Source organism: Saccostrea cucullata, unplaced genomic scaffold (genome assembly GCF_032062105.1).
Source record: "Saccostrea cucullata isolate Sc308-1 unplaced genomic scaffold, CSIRO_AGI_Scuc_v1 ctg2106, whole genome shotgun sequence".
Classification (NCBI taxonomy): domain Eukaryota; kingdom Metazoa; phylum Mollusca; class Bivalvia; order Ostreida; family Ostreidae; genus Saccostrea; species Saccostrea cuccullata.
This window is the reverse complement of record NW_026930315.1, coordinates 201,802-226,343: the sequence shown is the minus strand read 5'-3', so window position 1 is coordinate 226,343 and position 24,542 is coordinate 201,802. Positions and strand designations below refer to the sequence as shown.

Below are 24,542 nucleotides of genomic sequence, written 5' to 3'. Positions count from 1 at the left end.
GCACAGGGTCGTCTGCAACTTGCAAGCTGCATAGCTTGCATAGGTGACTGCACTCTTTACTACCTTTGTTTAAACGTCTAAGTATGTGAAATTTTTTTTGAATGCTTCGTAATATATAATGATTTTCTATTGATTTGTATGTTTCTTAATTGGCTTAACTGGTTCCCAGGATTATGCAGGAAGAATCTGTTAAACGTTGGCCCTATCTTTACACTGCTCTGTTTACACTAACCATAACAACCAAAATGTCAGCGTTCCGTACTTATGGATCAAATTTATCCGGATTTTTAAAAATAAGAAATTGTAACAAATCAAAGCATTCTAATATTATGAAATAAACTAAAAAAGATGTTTATTCATTAATATTTCAACCCTTCTGCCACTGTCGCCCGGAATGAAACTTTTAGAAATTATGCATTTTATAATAATCTTTCAATATACCAAAAATAGTTCCGGGCGACGATGGCAGAGATATTGAATTTATCTAATATATATGTACAAGGACACTGAAAAATACGAAAAAAGGGTTATCGCCCTTACTTTCATTCATTGTAACTTACGCATGCGCAAAGATAAGTTCATTTGAACATTATTTTTAAATAACCTTCTTGTTAGTCTATAATTTCATAAAGGAGAAATTGTTGAAACTTCAAATTAATTTTTCCTCAAAACGCCGTGCAGAATTATAAAGGAAACCGTACCTACTTCTTTGATAACAGCGTTACGCCAATAACAAAAATTTACACAGGTCTGTCGCAATCTGTTCAATAAGAGAATACTTGTTGCTGCCATTAGTTAATCTGTGTTATCTACTTTAAATTACTTAAGAAGTATCAATCAATGTATCTCTAAGTAAGGTACAGTCAAAACTACAGATGTCCTGGTCGTTGTTCTTTATGGTAAAGTAAATAAATTCTTAAAGGTGTTGGAGGGTTATCGTCTTTTTCACACTTTTTTGACCTCCTTTAGAAGAAGAGCTGCACACGAAGATAAATAAAAAGGATCAAATTTTAAAAGAAAGAAAAATGTATAAATTTTTTTTTTGCCAAATGATAGTTGATATTTTAAGATATCATATTTAAGCGCAATAGTTCATTAACCAATAAAAATTACACCTTAAGAAAAAGTCGTATTTCAATTATTTATTCTCCTTTTAATATATCTGCTTAAAATGTTTAGGCACTACTTTGAAAGTAGCATTTTTAATAAATTTAACTATTTTGTTCAAAAAAATATATTTTGACATTCTTAATACAAGATTTTTTTTCAAGTTAAAAAGTGAGGTAAGTTTTGTATAAAACTTGTACTATTTACCTAATAAAGCTTAATAAACAATTAAACACAATACAAGACAAGGAAGTTAAGAAAAGTGCACGAAAGGACAAGAAGGATTACACTGACAAGCTTGCGCAAGATGCAGAAAATGCTGCCTCTAAACAAGACATGGGGACATTATACCGTATTACAAAAACTCTGAGTGGTGGTTTTAAAAACACAGATACACCAGTGCGAAAACAAGATGGAGTATTGGCCTCAAGTATAGAAGAAGAGCTTACCTGTTGGAAAGAGCATTTTGAAAGGGTATTAAACCAGGAATGTCCATCAACAGAACATGCTGAAATTATTGAAAGTATGGACACTTTGGACATCGATACCAACACACCAACAATTGAGGAAGTAAAACATGCCATTAAACTTCTCAAGAATGGGAAAGCCCCAGGGATCGATCAAGTACATGCAGAAATGTTAAAAGCTGAGGAAGTATTAACACCCAGACTTCTCACAGATATCCTGCAAACTATTTGGCAGACAGAAACAGCACCAGATGATTGGAAGGTTGGTCTCATAGTGAAGCTGCCCAAGAAAGGTGACCTAGCGGACACAAATAATTGGAGAGGGATTATGTTGTTGTCAGTTACCAGCAAAGTCTTAAGCAGAGTCATCTTAAATAGAATGGCCTCAGTGGTAGACCCATACCTTCGTAAAGAGCAAGCTGGATTTAGAAAAGGAAAATCATGCACAGACCAGATATTTTCCTTGAGGCAAATCTTAGAACAAAGCAATGAATGGAATGCTACGTTGTATGCCAACTTCATTGACTTTGCCAAAGCATTTGACAGTATACACCGTCCTGCTTTATGGATGATCCTCAAACATTACGGCATCCCTAATAAGATCATATCCATCATTCAGATGCTATACAAGGACTTCCAGGCAAAGGTCATCTGCGGAACTGAACTAACAGACAGCTTCCCAATCCAAACCGGGGTAAGACAGGGATGTCTGCTTTCACCATTGCTGTTTAGTTTCTGCATAGACTGGGTTATGAAAATTACTACCAGTCAGACCAGTCGAGGAATATCCTGGACATTTCAACAGTCATTAGAAGATCTTGACTTTGCAGATGATATCGCTTTACTATCACAGCGTTACAAAGATATTCAAAGTAAAACTGATGACCTGGTCAAGTATGGCAGACAAATTGGACTTAAGATAAATGTAAACAAAACAAAGTTAATGAGGATAAATACAAAGATAGGTAAAGAAGTCACAGCAAACAACGACAGAATAGAAGAAGTAGACAATTTTACATACCTTGACAGTAAGATCACAGCCAATGGAGATTCAACCATGGACGTAGATAATAGAATTTCAAAAGCCCGTGCCATCTTTGCCAACCTACGGAACATCTGGAAATCCTCAATTATCAGATCCAAAACCAAACTAAGGATATTTAAAACAAATGTCATCGGAGTCCTTCTCTATGGATCTGAGTCATGGAAGGTGACAAAGAACATCTCGCAAAAACTGGATACCTTTCAAACTAGATGTCTCCGTAGAATACTGAAGATATTCTGGCCAAACAAGATCACCAACGAGGAGCTGTATGAAAGAACATGCACAGCTGCTATATCTGACCAGATTAAAGAAAGACGCTGGAAATGGATTGGCCATGTGATGAGGATGAAACCATCAGAGATACCAAGGGTAGCCCTAAGATGGACTCCACCAGGAAAGAGAAACAGAGGGCGACCAAAGGAGACATGGCGACGGTCGGTTGAAAAGGAAATGAACGATCAAGGGTGGACTTGGGGCACTGTACAGACAATGGCAGCAGACAGACAGAGATGGAGGTCCTCGGTGCAGGCCTTATGTGCTCCAAGCACGAAGAGGACTAAGTAAGTAAGTAAACAATAGGATAAATAATTGTTTATAAAAATCTGTTACGAAATAAGTATTTCTTTATTAATCAAAGGTATCAAAAGTTTCAAAATTTGTAGACACTTTAAAAACTAAATAGTAGATTTTATTCTGCATTGTGAATATGATTACTCAAAATCTTCGGTTTATCTGACATATTGCTCATTCTTCGAATTGAGAATGTTAAGGATAAAATAAAATTAATGCCGAGCGACATTTACTTTAAGACGGAGATCCACCAGTTTTGTCAAAGTTTTACTATTATAAACAGAAGCCCCTGGAAACTGACAAGTTCTTACAAATTAGAGATGTTTTTCCATGATATAAGGATAACGGACATATAAAGGATGACTGCACTTAAGGAAACTTAGAAATTGCGACATAATTATTTTAAAAATAGGCATATTTCTTTCAATGATAGAAATGGCCAATGTCTTAACTGCAACTTTGTGTAATTACGTTAATTAAAAGTTCGTATTAACGAAGTTCGAAGTCGTTTTTATTGGGAGGGGTCATCGCATATTCTGGAATCTCCATAGGATAATGAGTACGCCCACCTTTTTACAGGCTTAATACATAGTCAGCGCATGTTTGTCTATTGTTCTCCTTTTTATGGTAGTTGTATATTTATATATATTACCTCATATCAAAAGGAGATCAATAGACAAACATGCGCTCATGGTTAAAAAGAGAAAAAACTGTTTCTTCGTGTGTTCACTTTCTCTATAGTAAACAGGCCATTTTGACCACGTTGTTACCTGTTGAATATTATAATTAACCACGTGATTTCTATACCCAGGTAACTCTGTGAATACTAAAATTCCATCACGTGACGTGTAAGGAAACACGCATATCTGTTTCAATCCATTCCCATCGAGCCACGGGTTATTCTTTTTTCTCTTAGATATCTATAAGATTATTCTTATATTTATCTCAAAAGCGTTTAATTTTACTATATTTATATATTTTCGAGTGTATTATATGTCTCTACATGTTCGTAGTCTACAAGAAAAAAGAGATTTATTTATTATGTTTTGAACCATCGCTTATCATGAACATCCAAAGTAAGATCCAGTAAATAAAAATGAAATCATACCATCCTAAGCACACTAATTTATGGGGAGAAGAAGTTCAGATAAAATTTAATAATTGTGATGTTTTTCTTTCTTTTTTTTATAAAAAGGGAAAAATATAGCAAGTCTTAATGTTGTTACCGGGTTTCGATCCCGGATCCCAGACCTCAATATTAATGATTCTGTGCATTACCGACTGAGCTAGTCGGCACTTACATTCGAACACGCGAATTGTTGACATCAACCATTGCTGTTGATTATCAATGGCTACTTCTACCGATCGATATTATTTGTTATTAGTTATATACTTTATTTGAAAACTTAAAAAATAATAGTGACAAACATATGCCGAGAGAGAGAGAGAGAGAGAGAGAGAGAGAGGAATGCACCAAATATAAATACAGTAACTATTCTAATTTTAGACCACTCTTCACAATATTAGCTCCGCCTCTTATGCATATTTATAAATCTTATCTCCAATCAAGGGCAGATAAGTCTAATTTCCCGATATTTGCAGAGAGGTGGGGTAAAAAAACAACAAATTATTTTATTGCAACGCAGTTTATAAGCTTTATGACATTGCCTTTCATTTGGAAATAGACAAAACTCTATTACAAATGACTTAAGGTAAAAATAAAAGCAAAAATAAATGTGACAAAAGAGATTGAAAAAGACCCAAAAACCGGCGTTAAGTGCAGTCATCCTTTTACTTAAAAAAATCAAATGGGGAAGGGGGGCACAAAATAATAAAGTACTGTACGCAGAGCTGATATATTGCTCATTCTTCGAAATGAGAACAATAATGGAAATTACACACTCTGCTCAGGGTCTGATGTATTCAATCTGTTCATTTGTTTCTAAGTAGAGAGAGGCGGTTGTCAATATTTTAAACAAAGATAGCCATTACTTCCTTTAAGATGTTATACGTAGAAATCTGGATATAGATATGTATTACCATTTTTTTCTCATCATTCCTAGAATGTTATTTCTGGGAATAATTGGATATCATTACGCCAATAACAAAAATTTACACAGGTCTGCCGCAATCTGTTCAATAAGAGAAAACTTGTTGCTGCCACTATTTGATCTGTGTTATCTACATTTACTTTAGAAGAATCAATCAGTGTATCTCCAAGTAAAGTACGCCCCGAACCAAAGATGTCCTGGTTGCTGTTCTGTATGTTAAAGTAATTCATTTCCTCAAATCGGACATGTGCTTGGTTTATCTAAAAATAGAAGTCTTTTGGCGTTCAAATTCTTCTTACACATGTTACACGAAAGCTAATACATAATCGTTGTAAGCTGTTTAAGAATTACTGTCAACAAACGTTTAATGGTGAAGACTTCAATTCGCGAATCACTGCGAGTAAACTAGTAAGATATGATTAATTTTCTCGTTCAAACACCTTTTTGGATCTTTTGTTAAAAGACACAGCGACTTTAAGGACCATTTCGCGGTAATAAATATTCGCGATGACAAAGCTCTTGCGAACCTCGCCAAAATTTCTCGCAAGCGAATATAAGTTTACAGTAAAATTTGAATTATAAATTCTTTTTTTAAAGTATAGATCTCAATACAATTTAAAAATGACAAACATTAATCAAGCGTAAAAGTTCATTAACGCAATACAAATTGGGATAAGAGCAAATCTTTAAAAAGAAATCAGATTCGGAATCATCTGTTATGGAGGAGTATACAAATTAAAAGTCTATTTCCATTTAATTCCTTGTGGATTTTCCAAATAGAATGAAACTACGTGTTTTATCTTTGATTGTATCATTTTAAGGAATATGTTGATTCTAAATAAAGCTTGATTATTATTATTATTATTATCATCAGAAACTGCACTAAGTGCATGAAGAAGTTAAATTAAATGTTTTAATTTATTGAAGCTTTTATGCGTTCCCTTGTTGGTATCCACAAGCCGTGACGACTGCAGTGGTACCGAAATATGCAGAAAACAAGAAAATGATAAACAGTTTTTGGAATTTATCACTGGTAAGCATTCTTTTGAAGGAAAAGTGTTAGATTTTCAATCTGGAAAAGTTTATCTTTAAAAGGACACAATGAGTCAAAATCATGTCTTATTTTAAGAAATCTGTTGCATACAGAGAAAGACTTATGGAAATTATGGGTATGTGACAATTATACTGCAAGAAAAAACTGCACGATATAATTTCCGGAAAAACAAAGGTTGTATTTACCGTTTCGTTGTTGTTGTGCTTGTCAAGGTCACGCAAGTTTATTTTTAGCTCAAACTTGTAAACAACATTCAGCTGGAGCATGCAGGGTGGGAAATATCATACAACCACCCCTTGATAATTTGATTAAATAATACTTAATTAAAAATGACACTCATTCTGCGACCCGAGCTATATAGAGAAACAAACAACATAGTTTGTTCGGGTGCGACTATTTTTATAAACCTTTCCATAAATTATGGAATCAATCAAAGTTTTAAGAAATAAAACGCAATTCCTAAATAGCATCAAATAACATTATCGATCATATGCAGTCCTTAAACATAAACACGGGTTTTACTAAAAATGGGTTTAACTAATTGTAAAGTAATGATAATAATTTAAAAAAAACAATAAGGAATAATAACTAACTACAAACATATCTTGATTTTATTCACATTTAAATTTAAAAAATATATATTTATTTTCAAGAAAGGTACTATAATCAATAATAAAAGTAATAATAATAATAAAGCTTCAAATTGTTATTTTTTTTCCATTTTCTTATATTTTATATTCCTGCTTGTCTTACTGTCTATACAAAATCTTTTTTTAATCTTAATGAATGAATGAATTAAAACCCGGAATTGTATATAAGTATAGTTGTAATCAATTAAAAGATGTTATTTTTAAGGTCAATACCAGGTCTTTTAGAGCTTACAAGCATAAAACTTTTTTAACGCTTTTAAAAATTACTGAATACGTATTATCGCTAGTACCTCTCAGTTATATAACTTACAATCGCTCTTTTGTGGGAGAGTCGAGAAAGCTCTAGACTTTTGGGACACTTGACATTGTTTACAATTACTGTAGTAACAATCAAATGATTCGATCAATTTAACGCCAAACGTACAATGTATTGCCAATAACTGGACTCCAAAGAGTAGGTTGTCAACTAAGGAAAGCTTGGAATATTTTATCAGCTTTAAAATTTGATGATATTCAATGAAAATTCAAAAGGCCGCTTCGTTAAAAATATTGTTAAAAATGTAACATTTTAGGATTAGCTCGTCTCAAAAAATTATTTTGCTGGTTCAGCAATTTTTTATGCAAGGTATTCCGCCAGGTTTTTTTATTTACTTATATATTTTTATAAACTCTACAATGACCGATTATGCATTATATCATTAACACATTTGTCCCCACCCAACAAACGTTTCCTACCTCCATCGCGAATGAGCTACGCTAAGTTGAGTAATTGCGATATCAAGTATTTCAACGCAACATGTTTACGTCATAGAAATATTAATTTACCTTTTCCCTGCTAGCATTTTATAGTGCATTACAAGTTTCTCTAAAATTTAGTGCAGAAAAACATGATGTAATATTTTTAATGAGATGATAATAAGATTTTCTCATTTTATACGATTTTGCAAGTATAAAATAGAAAGAAATTTATACTATATGGAAGAATGAATTTTCGTTCGAAAGTGCGTGAAAAATGTATGATTGTTTGAAACGGTACATGCATGATTTTGCATTAGGAATAAGATATGGTTTATGCGTTAAAATGCGTGACAGTGGGAGAGGGGGTTTAGCTTCTTTGTTCGCCATTTGTTTTGTATTTAACATTGTGTCATCAGACTTTATTAAAAAAGATAAAGACTGACGTATCTCCTTTTGTGCTTACTATTGCTATATTTTAAGTAACATATACAGGCACATGTATTTAACAGAAAGCAGCAGTGTTGTCTAAATTAATTCTTGTTCCAGACCTTAAGCAAAAGGCAGCGAAGTTGGAAAGTTTGCCAAAAAGATTCAAAAGGAACGAAGAAAAGGAAAACTTTTGGTCGATGTGTCAACTTTACAATAAGAATTTTGTTCGAGCAGCTAAGCTACCATGCTAGGAATCAATCCAGAAAGAAAAAAACTTCATGTGAAACACTTGAAATAAAAAATGTTACTAATTATTGGTATGTTGTTTAATGCCCCTTTTAAGGACTTTTTCACTCATATGGAGACGCCAGTACGTGCCAGTGGAGATTTGCAAATGTGTCCAATACTCGACACTTACGGCCAATAAGCAGTAAAGGAATGTTTTTCTTGCCAACATCTACTGCGACACGGTTTTATACGGTCTCATCATCCGAAGGACCGTGAAACCTATTGTAAAGCCGTAGATTTTCCGATAATTACGATATAGACATTTGTTACATTTGTTTATCTAAACTGATGGATTTTTAAATTCTAAATGACCGGATAAGTATTAAATGATCTACAAATTCGTACCGTCTACTTGTGTAACGAAGGATATTGAAGATAACGAACAGTATTTAATATCAAAGTCCATTAAATCAACACAAATAGGATCAGAGCAAACAAGGCAGTTGGATCAGGTGCCATGGAGGAGTAAGTATCTCCTGCCGACCGGCCATACCCCTCGTGTGCTCCATGTCATGATCGGGAAATGAAGGAAATAATTTTCGTCAATTCAGTGTATAAATCATTGACTAATAATTTAATTTTGTTTATATTCTCGCCTCTCATTGGTTGATTTCCAAAAACGAACGCAAAACATTTTGTATAATCTGGTTTGGTATGGGGACACACCCCCTTGACGACCAGCTTAATCATCTTATCCATGCAATCCCCTCATTTCCAGTCCTCGGAATCTATGGAAAATTCAAGATTTAATAACTGTATCTTTAACTTCAAACACTTACTCGATCTTACCTCATGTAAACACACATCATGGCTGCTAGATCTATGTATCAGTTATTACCTGCCCTCGCTTCACATCACTTTCGTTACAACGTTTGTATTATTGCGCGGTAAATTTGAACTCGTAAAAAGCAACATAATTTTACATCAAATGTTGTTTAATTATTTTAAAATTAAATTATAAGGAATGGCTCTAATTAGAGTCATTCCTTAAACAATTACAGTAGTATGAAAAACGTCAGTCAGCTGTTGACTCAGTGATAAATTGTATTTGCTGACAAGTTTATCGTATCGACCAAACGAGACAGCTAAATTTTTTGACTTCTTTGTCAATAATTTACCTTATTTAAGAAATTGTTCGTACGTAGAGCATGTTCTTGTGTATAGAATCATCTAAGATACATAAACTGCTTGGGCAGGTGATGAAGGTATATTGCTGCTTAAGCAAGGGAAGTTGACGATAGAAAAATTCAAGTCACCACGTTTATCATAGAACTCTGTTGTTAGATAACTATTAAGTTTGAAATAGATGTGTCAGACTCTGTATCTTTCATCTCAGGCTCACCAGGATATATCGTATCGACAAAGGAATTGAAATCACCATTTGTATGTACATCTGTAAAAACATTAATAGTTTTCATAGTCTCTGACTATAATTTGTGTTATAAGACCCCAGGATTTTCTTCAATCTGTACGTCCATCCGTCCGTTTGGTATGCTTTGCTGTACCCATCTCTTATCCGCAAATCTTTTATACATTATGAACATGGTACCACTGATTGATATTTAATGAGACTTTCACAGATTCTTTGTTACACGATGTCATTGTGCACCTCTTGTTTTACTTTTTGGTCAGACAAATATTACGGGTTTACTATGGACACTACTTTTCTCTCTGTAATATTAAAGGGTACCAATCTCTGAAATGTAATTAAGCTCAAAGGCCATTGAAAAAAAAATCAAAACTGGAAAGAGAACAAGCAGGGAAAAGTAAAAAAAATGTAAAATTAAGTCAGGTGTGCATGTCATTGAGGTGTTTGGATCCTTTACTCTGGACTGGTTGCTCTTTTACATAATTAGGACACTCAGAAAAATCCGTCAGCGAGTTGGTGGTAAAACTTCATTCAACATTAGACTAAATGATATATATCGCAAAGCAACAAGATTTTAAAATCAGTACATGAAATTGTTTTTTGTGCTTGTAAAATGAAATCCATCTATCTACACGAGTATTCTTCTCATTATCGTTCTTCAAAATATTTTAGTGAAAAGAAAGGAAACTGATTAAAAAAAATTGCATCTGAAATATCTGCGACAATTCAAAGACTTATATGTTAAGAGATAGAACTACCTAAATTCTTTTTTAGAAAAATATATGCAATGGAAATTAAAAATCAATATCTGTAGTTATCTCTCTTATTTTGGGGATATTTCACCTTAAGAAAAAGTCTTATTTCAGTTATTTTTTCTCTTTTTATTTCTGCTTAAAATGCCTAAGCACTACTCTGATATTAGCATTTTTTTGACAATCTTAACATTTTTAATCATTTTATTGAAAAAAAAAACATAATTTGAAAATCTTAATAAAAGATGATTTTTTCTAGTTTAGAAATGAGGTTGGTTTGCATAAACATTGTACAATTTACCTAATTAACACTGTACTATTTACCTACAATAAAAGCTTCAAAAGCTTAATAAACAGTAGGATAAATAAGAAAAGTCGTATTTCAATTATTTTCTGCTGAAAATGCTTAAGCACTGCTCTGAAAGTAGCATCTTTAATAAATTTAATCATTTTGTTGAAAAAACATAACTTGAAAATCTTAATGCAAGATTTTTTCTAGTTAAGAAGTGAGGTAGGTTTTGTATAATTATTGTACTATTTGCCTAATAAAGCTTAATAAACAATAGGATAAATAATGGTTTATAAAATTCTGTTGAAAATAAAATATTTGAGGCGAAATAAGTATTTCAGAGCATTTCTCCTTATTCATGAGTGGTAACAAAAGTTTCAAAATTCGTAGACACTTTCAACAATAAAGAGTAGATTTTATTTTGCATTTAAATATGATTACTCAAAATCTTTGCAACATTTTTATCTTACATATTGCTGATTCTTTGAAATGAGAATGGTAACGATAAAATAATGCCGAGCGACACTTCCTTTTAAGACGGAGGTCTAGCAGTTTTGTCAAAGTTTTATTGTTATTGATATGCATACCAGATTTTAACAACATTGTTTACGTCGAGTTGCAACACAAAGAAGAATTTTCAAAACTTGTAAATACGCTAAAAACTTAAAACAAACACAAATAAATTTTATTCCGCATTGTGAATATGATTACTTAAAAACATTCTTATCTTAATAAAATTAAAAAAAAATGTTTTAATTTTGCAGTGGTATTTTGATAAATATGCTTTTTTGGTGCAAACCTTAAACTATATTGAAGATCTTGGTTTTGTTTGATATAGTACCCATATCGTTATTCTTTACAGGATACACAATACGATAGGATACACGCACAATACGATAGGATAAACGCAAAATACCATAAACGCAAATACACGATACACGCAAAACACAATAAACGCATAACACGATAGACCTGATAAACGATCTTCACGATAGGATAAACACAAAACCAGCTGATAGCATGTTTCAAAATGCGGAACATTTTTTGACAAGAAGAAAAGATTAATTTGGTTTATTACTTTAATATTTTAAATGAAATACTTGCAAAGCTTCAAATCTAAATTATAAAGTATTATAATAAAAAGAACTTTAGATCACTGTGATAATTTTACAAATGGTGTTTATTTATTTATTTTTGGAAAATGATTTCATGGATTATTATGAAATGCAGATAGTATTTTTTTTAATTTCTACTCAAGTATGAAGATTTCCAATTATTATTGCAAATAATGAAATTCTCATCTTAAGGTTGAACTGTGAATCGTTTAATTACGGATATTTAAACATACGTATAATGGTTGCACAAAAATCACATATATATGTGCTTTTTCTCACGGGTAATTATAACTCATGAAAATTTATCAATAGATTTATTATTATTGATAACAGATTTATACCTAATAATAAAATAGTAAACCTACTAGTTCTAAGTTATTTCACACATAAAATTTACGCAATAACCTAAATATTTGTCTAAAGCTTAGAGTCTGCGGTGTATCCAAAAATCGCAATTAAAAAAAAATGCAAGCTAATTTCTATATTGATTTTAATATGCTTAGCAGTAACTTAAAGTAAAAATCTTATTGATTAAGTTAACAGCAACATTGTGTGAAGAAATCTAATTTCAAAATATTTATAAATGTTTCTATTCACGGGTACATGTAACATATTTATTTTCCCCCAAACGGAGTTTGGGAACATATTGTTTTTACTCTGTTTCTTATTCTTATTATGTCGCCCCGAACGAAGTCGGGGACGACATATTGATATTGTACGCATGTTTTTTTTATCCAGGCTGTTTCTCGGAGATGGCTGGGACAATCTTCCTGAAACTTTCCTCAAAGGACGATCACTGGTTGTAGTTGTGCAGTGAGGTCGTTCAGTTCCAATATGTCTACCGTTGCCATGGAAACCTGTAAAAAGCGGCGAATTTTGTCCGCGAGTGTTCTCTCTGGTACCTTAAACGTTCGTCATGAAACTTTTTTTATTTTAATGATTAGTATCTGTAGTTGTGCGATTTGCATTAAAAATTTTCAAATAATCGATCATTGCCATGGAAACCAGGGGATTGTTAAAATTCTTTAATTTTGTTGAGTCAGATAGAATGAAAAACACCTCTAATCACGTTGACTTGTTTATCTAGACTGATTATTCAAACATTGCATAGCATTGACGTTACCATGACGTCAGAATTAAGATGACGTCATAATAGAAACATTTACTTAATGTCACATGCACTTTAACGTCACATATAGGAAGATTATCATCAACATACTCCAGGCCGCAAAATGTCAATAATCACAATTTACAATGATAGAAAGTTCGTATTTCGCGTTGTGTTTTACAAAAAAAAATTTTAATTGGAAAGTCTTTCACTTTTCCTCAATTTGGAATCTGACTCGTTTAGTTCAAGGGGATGTAATTTCGTAATGGGACGGTTTGATATGGTTCCATTACTAAAACCTACGACTGCTGATCTTGTGAGTCCATCTCCGCCAGTTATGAGATCCACCACTACAGCAAGTTTCCAACTGATGCGTTTTGTGAAATCATCATGGACTTGGACAACGTCTCCAATTTTGATTTTGTTGCATGTAGTTCCTGATCTTCGAATTCGGTGATATTGACTTCTGTTGACAAGTCTGTTGTACGTTCCTCTGCCTCTTTGTATGTGAACTCTGTTCTCCCTACGTCTTACTTCAATTGGTCCTTCCCCCATTCTATAACTATATTGGGTTTTGTTTTCATCGCTCTTCAAGTCTCCATTCTGCTCACTGCTGAGTTCATGTAATACAGTGCAGAATCCCACCATCTGTTGTGGTACAAATCTGGGATCTCTCTGAGGATTTCTTAACTTCATTCTGCTTGTATCAGAGTCACCATGATATGACTTTGAAATCGGAAATATATCGTGCTCAGAATAAGTAATTCCTTCATCGTCTTGAAATATCTGTCTCAAAAATTTTGAAACAAATATGTCTCTGGGGGGAACATCGTAAATCTGGTTTTCGAATTGTATCTTAGGATGTGTACTCCCCATCGGGCCTGTTGAATGGATAGGTCCATATATTAGATATCTAATCTTTGATTCGACTGCGGTGGGTCCATTTCCTCTAAAGATTTTGTCCCCTACTATGTTCCAGTAGTAATCCGCACCAATGAGCATCGAAATATGGAACTGTTCCTCTGTGCTAACCGTTGTGCCAATTTTAATCCTCTAAGGTATGCGAGTTCCCTGATATTGACGCGTGATCTGTTTGAGATTGGAGCTGCAATCTTTGGAATTATGATGACCTCCATTGGAATTCTGTCTCCAGTTTGTGTTTCTAGTTGTACCGTTGCTTTCTCAAGACGACGAATTTCACTATTCTTGTCTCCAAATTCTGAAATTCTTAGGGTAACAGATCCATTTGATTTGATATCAAGTTTTTGTGCTAACTCCTCTGTAATAAATGAATTTTGAGCCCCTTCATCAAGCAATATATTACAGTAGTTGATTTCTTGATTTCCATACCAAATTGGTGTCACAGCAGTTTTCAGTAACACTTCAGTTTTGGTTGTCACCTGTGTTGAAGAATGAAGCTGGAACGACTGCTCTCGTTGAGTTGGTTGATTCGATTGCGTGCTCTCTGACTTTGTGACATCTCTCTCTGAGGAACTTTGAGGTAGATGCGAATTCTTGCAAATACTTGTGTGATGAGACTTCTTGCAATTCCTGCATTTGAAATTTGATTTACATTCACTTACTTTGTGATTTCCAAAGCAATTAAAGCAGACTCTCTTCTGTTTGATGATTGATATTCTCTTATCATAGTCTTGGACATTACGGCAATTGATTGGTGAATGATTTCCATTGCAGAATAAGCATTGCTTCACGTAATTTTCCTGCTTGTTATTCCTTATATGACTCGATCCTGCAACAAAGTTAGCTGTTGGAATGAATTCCTGGGTTTCCTGTTTTGACTGCACTGCCTGTCCAGCATCTTGAACACATAGCTCCTTCTTGATGGCTCTCCTCAGTGAATGCAGTTCCCATTGATCATCTCCTTTGTCCCGGGTAATGTTCTTCCGAATTTCTGCTGGTAGTTTGTTGTATATCATTGGAGTTAAAATTGTCCCAAAGGTGGTCTCATCAGTTCCTAGGGTTTCTAATCCTCTAATGTAGCATTCCATTTTGTCAAAGAAGTTTCTCAAACTTTCAGGACTAGGCTTGGGAAGTTGTAAATCAATCAAACTCTGGATATGGGCATTAATGATTTTGTGATTCTGTCCGTATCTCTCAAATAAAACATCTATTGCTTGCCTGTAGTTGGTATTGGTCAAACTGAATCCTGACACAGAGCGAAGGGCTTCCCCACATAGCAGCGATCGTAGATAGCTAAATTTTTCAACATTAGACAAACTGTTCTTCCCATGGATGCTTGACTCAAAACAATCCCAAAATGTTTGCCATTGAAGTAAATCTCCCGAAAAAACTGGCAGGTTTAATTTCGGCAGTTTATGATTATGAATGTTAAGTTTCCCTATGTTGGGTTCTAATGATTCACTGCTTGGAATGAACTGTGGTGCATTTACATTTAAATTCCTGGATGTACATTGATTAAGATTATCAGAAGCCTTTCCATTCTTTGTCAATTCTGCTAATTTAAGTCTTAATTCTATTATGTACTCATCTGAATCTTCGATCTCCATTTGATTTTCTTCTTCTTTCTCTAGTTCTTGTAGAATTTCACTGTTGATTTTTTCTAATGTGTCCCAATTCTCTTCCAGTACCTTGATCATTTCAGCTTTTCCATTTTCATCTTCAATTTCAGAAATTCTCCTCAAAATTTTGGTAATTACTCCACGATGGCCTGAACGCTGCGCCTTTAACTTGATTACATCCATTTCTAGTTTGCTAATACCTTCCCAATGGTCACGGCACCAAATGTTGAGTCAGATAGAATGAAAAACACCTCTAATCACGTTGACTTGTTTATCTAGACTGATTATTCACGTTACCATGACGTCAGAATTAAGATGACGTCATAATAGAAACATTTACTTAATGTCACATGCACTTTAACGTCACATATAGGAAGATTATCATCAACAAATTTCGATTTTCTCAATAACTACTCAAGCAATCGTTTTGAAACTCTCAATGTTAATTCCTTGCAATGTGTCAAAGTGATTTCTACTTTTAAAATAATTGTAATGAGTCGCTCACAGTTGTCATAGAAACGAAACAGAAAAAAGGTTAAGATGTACACATGTGTTCTCCAAGGTCTAGGTCAAAGGGTCAAAGTTCTTCGTGTCCAATAAAAGTTCTTTTCACAAGGATTACATATTTGAAATACGGAAGCCCTAGCCCTTACCGTTCAAACGTAAGGTACTATGTTCAAGACGACCCCCCTTTTGAAGTGCACTGCCAGGTAGAATACAAAGATATAACATATACAACTTACAAGTAACGTTTTAAAAGTTTTGTTCATAAAATTCAGTTCTCCTGATGTGATTTGCTAGTTTGCCAACATTCATTCTTCTTCTGTCTTGTCTCTAGATTTTATAATTATTTTATTTTATCTATATAAAAAAATAACGATTGTCAGCTGCATTTATTAGCATTTCGCGTTTTCTTGTATATCTTTTACTTGTATATTATTCATTTCATTAGATAGTGCAAGTATAAATTAGAAAATTTTTACGTTATTTCCATAGTTTTTATTCATTCATAAATCCTTGGATCCGCTCCTACAGGTGCGCGAAGCCTTGATCACTACTGTAAACAAAACATTCATCTTGCCGAAAATGTTCATGATTCCGCTAAACTGAGAAAGTTTACACATGATTTATCATCTCGTAACAAACATCAGCCCTGTGCAATGCAGAAATGCTCGAATTGAAGGTGGCATGTCAGATTCGTTTTTCGGTAGAACCTCTGAAAATTAAAGTGAAAGTAGGGAAATTTCAGAGTTCTCACTGGGTTATAATACACAAAATAATTCGGCTGATCTTTTTCATAAATTACATTTGCCAAGCTTTTTTGGTAGGAAAGATACAGCCAATTAACAAGTATGAGGCTCAGTTCAGTACATCTGCCCAATTTCTTTGATACAAGTCTGCAAATTTAGGAACTTGTAATTTTTTCCTGCACTACTTTCTTCTCCTACCGATTCTAAAAATGATTAGTGGGATGTACCCAATTAAGGTCTTCCGTTTCCAACGGAAAGGACTGATACGACTCGATGGTTGTCCAAGCTTAGCTAATGGACCATTGTTTTAGTGATGATAAAAATGAAAGTCTTGTCCAGTACGGGGCGACATATGCTATTGCTTGCCATAGCAGACTTTCTAGTTATGTCGCCCCGAACGAAGTCGGGGACGACATATTGATATTGTACGCATGTTTTTTTTTTTTATCCAGGCTGTTTCTCGGAGATGGCTCGGACAATCTTCCTGAAACTTTCCTCAAAGGACGATCTCTGGTTGTAGTTGTGCAGTGAGGTCGTTCAGTTCCAATATGTCTACCGTTGCCATGGAAACCTGTAAAAAGCGACGGATTTTGTCCGCGAGTGTTCTCTCTGGTCCCTTATACGTTCGTCATGAAACTTTTTTTATTTTAATGATTAGTATCTGTAGTTGTGCGACTTGCATTTAAAATTTTCAAAATATCGATTATTGCCATGGAAACCAGAGGAATGTTAAATTTTTTTAATTTCGATTTTCTCAATAACTACTCAAGCAATCGTTTTGAAACTTTCAATGTTAATTCCTTGCAATGTGTCAAAGTGATTTCTACCTTTTAAATAATTGTAATGAGTCGCTCACAGTTGTCATAGAAACGAAACAGAAAAAAAGGTTAAGATGTACACATGTGTTCTCCAAGGTCTAGGTCAAAGGGTCAAAGTTCTTCGTGTCCAATAAAAGTTCTTTTCACAAGGATTACATATTTGAAATACGGAAGCCCTAGCCCTTACCGTTCAAACGTAAGGTGCTATGTTCAAGACGACCCCCCCCCTTTTGAAGCGCACTGCCAGGTAAAACACACAGATATAACATATACAACTTACAAGTAACGTTCTAAAAGTTTCATTCATAAAATTCAGTTCTCCTGATGTGATTTGATAGTTTGCCAACATTCATTCTTCTTCTGTCTTGTCTCTAGATTTTATAATTATTTTATTTTAACTATATAAAAAAATATCGATTGTCAGCTGCATTTATTAGCATTTCGCGTTTTCTTGTATATCTTTTACTTGTATATTATTCATTTCATTAGATAGTGCAAGTATAAATTAGAAAATTGGTACGTTATTTCCATAGTTTTTATTCATTCATAAATCCTTGGATCCGCTCCTACAGGTGCGCAAAGCCTTGATCACTACTGTAAACAAAACATTCATCTTGCCGAAAATGTTCATGATTCCGCTAAACTGAAAAAGTTTACACATGATTTATCATCTCATAAGAAACATCAGCCCTGTGTAATGCAGAAATGCTCGAATTGAAGGTGGCATGTCAGATTCGTTTTCCGGCAGAACCTCTAAAAATTAAAGTGAAAGTAGGGAAATTTCACAGTTCTCACTGGCGTTATAATGCACAAAATAATTCGGCTGATCTTCTTAATAAATTACATTTGCCAAGCTTTTTTGTTAGGAAAGATACTACCAATGAACAAGTATGAGGCTCAGTTCAGAACATCTGCCCAATTTCTTTTATGCAAGTCTGCAAATTTAGGAACTTCTTATTTTTTCCTGCACTACTTTCTTCTCCTACCGATTCTAAAAATAATTAGTGGGATGTACCCAATTAAGGTCTTCCGTTTCCAACGAAAAGGACTGATACGACTCGATGGTTGTCCAAGCTTAGCTAATGGACCATTGTTTTAGTGATGATAAAAATGAAAGTCTTGTCCAGTACGGGGCGACATATGCTATTGCTTGCAATAGCAGACTTTCTAGTTATTATTCTTTTTAGGGTCTTCCGCTTCCTTCGGAAGACCCTACTGTTATTCTATTGTTTCTTATTATTCTTTTTTTTTTTTCCCGCTCGACTTTTGACAGGCGATTTCTCAAAGACCTTTGGACTGATCGTTATGAAACTTTCAGGATAGATAGCTTGTAGTTAAACCTATTTAAACCTGTTTTCAGTTTTTTTATGCATGCCTTTATTTGTGAGTTATTGCCCTTTAATTGAAAATTTTTGATGTCTCGTTTCCACTGAAAATCTCAAAAATGACATAAGATATTTACATGAAAGTTGGAGAACTTGTAGCCAATACATTGTAGATGTGCACAACGATAAAATTATATAGCTGATTTCTTAAAGTTTGGAAGCTATAAAACGGCAAATTTTAGTAATTTTTTTTCTTTGAATTTTTGCTACTTTTTGTGTTATAACTTTTAAACCGAGAATAATTTGGTAAGAAATATAGAACAAAAGTTGTGGGTAATTACGAGAGCTTTCATATTTGATTAACGAAAAGGGGCTGGCCCCTATAATTAGGGGTTAAAAGCTCATACACGCTTTTTTCTGATAGCTAAAAATATTGGTATATTATGAAAAAGTTTGACTGAAATAATTTCGAACTAATAAAATCTTGTCATTTGATATAAAAAGAAATAAAATTCCAGCTATATTTAATCGTTTTTTTTTTATAAAACAAGTACATGTATGTGAGAAATCTTTCAGGAACAAGTTGTCTACTATAGCCAGCCAAGCCTTTACTGCATACATGTGCACATTTTTAGTTGATGCATCTAAAAGATATAGTTTTGATTCGGTGTTTCTTTGTTTTCTTTTTATTCAAATAATTTTAAAATGTGATGATGTACACAACAATAATTAGTACCTAGTTTAGAGGATTTTTTCGCGCTTGTTTTGTAAACAACGCGCGGCATTGTGGGAAATAGGAAGGTACTAAAGACGCGATGTACTAAACACTGATTTGACCTGATTCAAATTTGTCTGTAAATGTTCCAAACAATTGAATTTTTGTATAGCATATGCCTCGAAGTCATAAAGTCTGTACATAAGTAATTTAAAATACTCAATATTACCATTTAATTAAAAATTAAAACGTCAGGTAAATATCAGGTCTCTAGTATATCCCGTTTTTAGTGTGCCCCTTCGAGTCGACGTCGGCCACATGTTTGCCATGGTTTACAAACTGAAAATAGAATGATTTGTGAAGTTGAACATTTTCTCACAAAGAATCCGTTTGTAGACATGTACACACATTTAATCTGCAGCTACGAAGTACTTTGTCACTTCTCTGGAACATTATTCTAAGCAGAATTATCCCTATTCATATATTCTAAGAATCTTGTGTGAATTGTTTACGAGGAAATTCTGACTGTCACATTAACAAGGATGAACACTCTTGACTCTGCTTCGGATTCCCCAGTGATAATTGTATCGAGTGATGAAAGAGCTGACGGCGACATTTTAATGTATGATTGGCTTGGACCATTGGAATGAAGGTTAGAATATTTTTATTACTTAAAATTTACACTACTGAATACATGACAGTGACAAACATTGATGTTATTAGAAATACACAGACACACCGATATATTATCTGTTTTACAGTTCAGACGCTCTCTGTTTACCTTGTAAATCCCCACAGCTTTATATTTTATTTTTTTAAATTTGAGGATGTAATTTCAACAGTCCTACTATCTATCATAGTGATCATACTGTATAATTCAAACTGCACTTAATGTTACAGAATATATTCAACTAATTATATATTGACAGTGTGACTGTAAGGGTGAGGGCAGATACTTATTTAGTTTTAATTTAGATTGTGCTTGTCAAGCCGCATTTGACATTTGGTGCATCCATGCTCAGTGTTCACACTGAGAGTTTATTCAAATGTTTAATTCAAATGAATTCACTGCTCGTTAAATTATACTTCCCATTAGCTCCATGTGAACATCAGTAAGGATAGCTAATTCAAAGTAAATAGAAATGAATTTTGAATGTAGCTTAAACATTTTAAAGAAGCTAAGCACTGTGGGTCCAAAGTATACTGCGGAAAAATTGTGTGGAGCAATGTGCAAGTCACAATCTTCTTTTGCCAAGGTCTTATCATAAGAGCTCGCATTATGGGCAGGGATTTGTGCTGCTGTCTGGACTCGCTATAAATAGATGTTCTCAAAAAGTCTAAATTATTTAATATCATACTTTACTGACAAAAAAGGACAAATATTGCTCAGTCAAATTGCAAAAGAAATTTGTTTAAAAAAATTGTAATAATAGAAAGTTTGCTTTTTTGTTTGATAAGACTGCTGTAATGGTTTAATGTTTGTTTATTTGCCTTAATCATACATTTTTCAGTCATTTCATGGTGCCACCACTTGGGATGGTATTAGCTGCAAATATAGACTTGTACTCAGCACTTATTGCCTTTAAGAAGTATGAGATCCATTTTGTGCTAACACCTACCGTGACACAGAATCTTGGTTTATGCAGTCTCATAGGAGTAACCTGTCTAAAGCATTTAGCAATGGGATTGGAACCTGCGACGTAAGGTTCAGCTTCTCATTGATACTTTGATTTATAATATTTATTTGAGAATTTCACTCATTCACATACTTAGAGATGTTGATATATATTGTTGAATAGCATCAATTTAGACCTTTACTTAGCTAAGTAAACATGTACTTTGAGGTTTTTAAGGTCTCATTCATTTTATATGCCAGATGCATGTTAAGGAACATTACTGCATAAATGTTTTTGTCTTAAATTTGAAGCTCTTTACTAATATAAAGATATGTTAGTGTTAAACCTCTTCAAATTAGGGTAGACCTTTACTTTAAACTCAGCAATGTGAGTGTGTTGTGTGAACTTGTGTTAGCGAGACAGTGTGTTGTATGAATTTGTGTTAGCAAGGCAGTGTGTTTTGTGAACTTAATTGTGTTAGCCTGACAGTGGGTTGTGTGAATTCTTGTTAGCTTGACGATGTGTTGCGTAAACTCGTGTTAGCGGGACAGCGTGTTGTGTGAAATCGTGTATAAAGTGTAAGTGTGACAGTGTGTTGTGTAAACTCGTGTTAGCTAGACAGAGTGTTGATTGAACTCGTATTAGCGAGACTTTGTGTTGTGTAAACTCGTGTTAGTGAGACTGCGTGTTGTGTAAACTCGTGTTAGCGAGACTGCGTGTTGTGTAAACTCATGTTAGCGAGACAGCGTGTTGTGTGAACTGTTATTAAACGAGACAGCATGTTGTGTGAATTCGTGTTAGCGTGACAGTGTGTTGTGTGAACTTGTTATCCTGAAAATTTGTCGTGTGAACTGGTGTTAGAGAGATAGTGCGTTGTGTGAACTCGTGTTAGCGAGATTGCATATTGTGTGAACTCGTGTTAGCCAGACTGCATGTTATGTGAACTCGTGTTAGCGATATTGCATGTTTTTTGAATTTGTGTTAGCGTGACAGTGTGTTGTGTGAACTCGTGTTAGCCTGACAGTGTGTTGTGTGAACTCGTGTTAGCCTGACAGTGTGTTGTGTGAAATGGTATTAGGATGACAGTGTGTTGTGTGAAATGGTATTAGGATGACAGTGTGTTATCGCAACAGCGTTTGGTGCGAACTTGTGTTAGTGAATAGTGAGACAGCCTGTTTTGTGAATTCGTGTTAGTGTAACAGTGTGTTGTGTGAACTCGTGTTAGCCTGACAGTGTGTTGTGTGAAATGGTATTAGAATGACAGTGTGTTGTGTGAAATGGTATTAGGATGACAGTGTGTTATCGCAACAGCATTTGGTGCGAACGTGTGTTAGTGAATAGTGAGACAGCCTGTTTTGTGACTTTGTGTTAGCGTGACAGTGTATTGTGTAAACTCGTGTTAGCGTGACAGTGTATTGTGTAAACTCGTGTTAGTGAGACTGCGTGTTGTGTAAACTCATGTTAGCGTGACAGTGTGTTATGTGAATTCATCTAAGCGTGACAGTGTGTTGCGTGTACTTGTGTTAGCTAGACAGTGTGTTGTATGAACTCGTATTAGCGAGACTGCGTGTTGTGTAAAACTTGTGTTAGCAAGACAGCGTGTTGTGTGAACTTGTGTTAGTGAGACAGCGTGTTTGTGAATTTGTGTTAGCATGATAGTGTGTTATGTGAACTCGTGTTAGCCTGATATTTTGTTGTGTGAAATTGTATTAGCGTGACAGTGTGTTGTGTGTTAGTGTGACAGCGTGTGGTGCGAACTTGTGTTAGTGCGAAAGTGTTTTTCAGTGTTGTGATGGCGAGCTGTGTGATAGCCTAATGGCGTCTTTTGTGTCGGTAAGATGGCACACTTTTATGAAAGTGCTATTGAGCTTTAGCAAGTGGCCCTATCTGGACACGCCTTATTATAATTGATCAGTTCTCAGATATACAGTGAATTACCGGTATTATTGTCACCATGAAATCAGCATTTACAGTTGCAATTACCTAGTTAGTAATCATAAGATATTGGTTTGCCAGTTTTAAAATTATGGTGTTCCAATGATGTGAAGTTGCAGTGTGTTAGCATGTTAATTTCAACAGACTGCCACTCCAATGCAGCTTTAAACAACACGCTGCTGTGTTTACACAAAACAAAATATCATGCAAACACAACTCTAAACATTCTGTTGAGTGTTAGCTTCACTGCATGTTGGATTCAGTGTGCTGGCATATTATCACTGACGTACATGCTAGCACATTGTCACCTCGTGCTAGTATGTTGTCATAAATACTCTAGCACATTATCCTAAACCCACTAGTGCATGATTACTTTGCACTTGTATGCTGTCTTATTAGGGGATAGCATAAATGACTGCCTTAATTGGTGTAAACTTCTTTTAATTGATGAAATAGTACATTAAAATTTACAAATTATACACAGAAAATGTGACAATATCTTATCTCTCAATTTGATAATCTAATTTATAATCTCATGCATTGCACTTTTTATTAGTAAAAGAATTATAAATTAAAAAATTTCAATTTCTTTTGGATAGGTGTGACTCATCTGAATACTGAATTTTGATACCAAGCATGACCATGATTTGCCAGAAGATCATCTGTTTGGATGTGACATGGAATAAACAGCATAGTGAAAATAAGTCAAGTTTTGGTTTGTGAAGACAATTTTTAAACACACTGTGTATCATTTTTAAATTTTGATTTGACAACATAAATCCACAAATATGAACATATCAATTGCTCTCAGTTTTTCAAGTGAAATAGTTTTTGTAACAGAAATACATGTACCAGTAATTACATTGGAATAAATGTTATTTTTAAATATAATAATATTTTGTTTGTGTAGCATGTTGACCTCTTTATTAAGGTCTTCCCTTTCAAAGTTTAGAAGATCTTGTAATACATGTATGTGTATTTTTTACAGTATAATGTAAAAAAAATTGTTATTTTGGCACATACAACTAATTAAAGGCATAAACATGTGTATGATTCCAAGGAATTCAGTACATCGGGCATGTACATGTAGTTTTCTAAAACAAGATTGAAGAGATGTCCAGTCGCATTTCAATGTCAACTCCAAAACTGTGCCTGTTGCATACTTATTAGCCCATCTGAGCTAAAGGAACCAGTAAATTTTTTAAAAACATAATTTTATCCATTATCATCATTGTCTAAAATTTCACAATATCATTTTCCAGAACCAAAGTGAAACTTGGCACAGAGCATCCTTAGTGTAGGGGATTCAAA

At 34.0% G+C, this 24,542-nt stretch overlaps 1 protein-coding gene and 2 long non-coding RNA genes across 3 annotated transcripts; 2 read left to right on the top strand and 1 right to left on the bottom strand.

The window, feature by feature from the left end:
- Positions 1 to 6,141: 6,141 nt before the first annotated feature.
- Positions 6,142 to 8,334, top strand: LOC134283672 (uncharacterized). Its single transcript, XR_009995521.1, has 2 exons — positions 6,142 to 6,273; positions 8,229 to 8,334. It is a non-coding gene; the product is annotated as an uncharacterized LOC134283672 (long non-coding RNA).
- Positions 8,335 to 14,000: 5,666 nt separating this feature from the next.
- Positions 14,001 to 15,755, bottom strand: LOC134283679 (uncharacterized). Its single transcript, XM_062766169.1, has one exon. The coding sequence runs from the start codon at positions 15,753 to 15,755 to the stop codon at positions 14,001 to 14,003; it is 1,755 nt and encodes a 584-aa protein (XP_062622153.1).
- A 3,985-nt stretch (positions 15,756 to 19,740) lies between these two features.
- LOC134283685 (uncharacterized) lies at positions 19,741 to 24,082 on the top strand. Its single transcript, XR_009995531.1, has 3 exons — positions 19,741 to 20,332; positions 21,192 to 21,380; positions 23,831 to 24,082. It is a non-coding gene; the product is annotated as an uncharacterized LOC134283685 (long non-coding RNA).
- The last annotated feature ends 460 nt before the right edge of the window (positions 24,083 to 24,542 follow it).

Excerpts from the sequence above, each read along its gene's own strand:
- LOC134283679 (XM_062766169.1), bottom strand. The coding sequence starts at position 15,755 with ATGGATGTAATCAAGTTAAAGGCGCAGCGTTCAGGCCATCGTGGAGTA.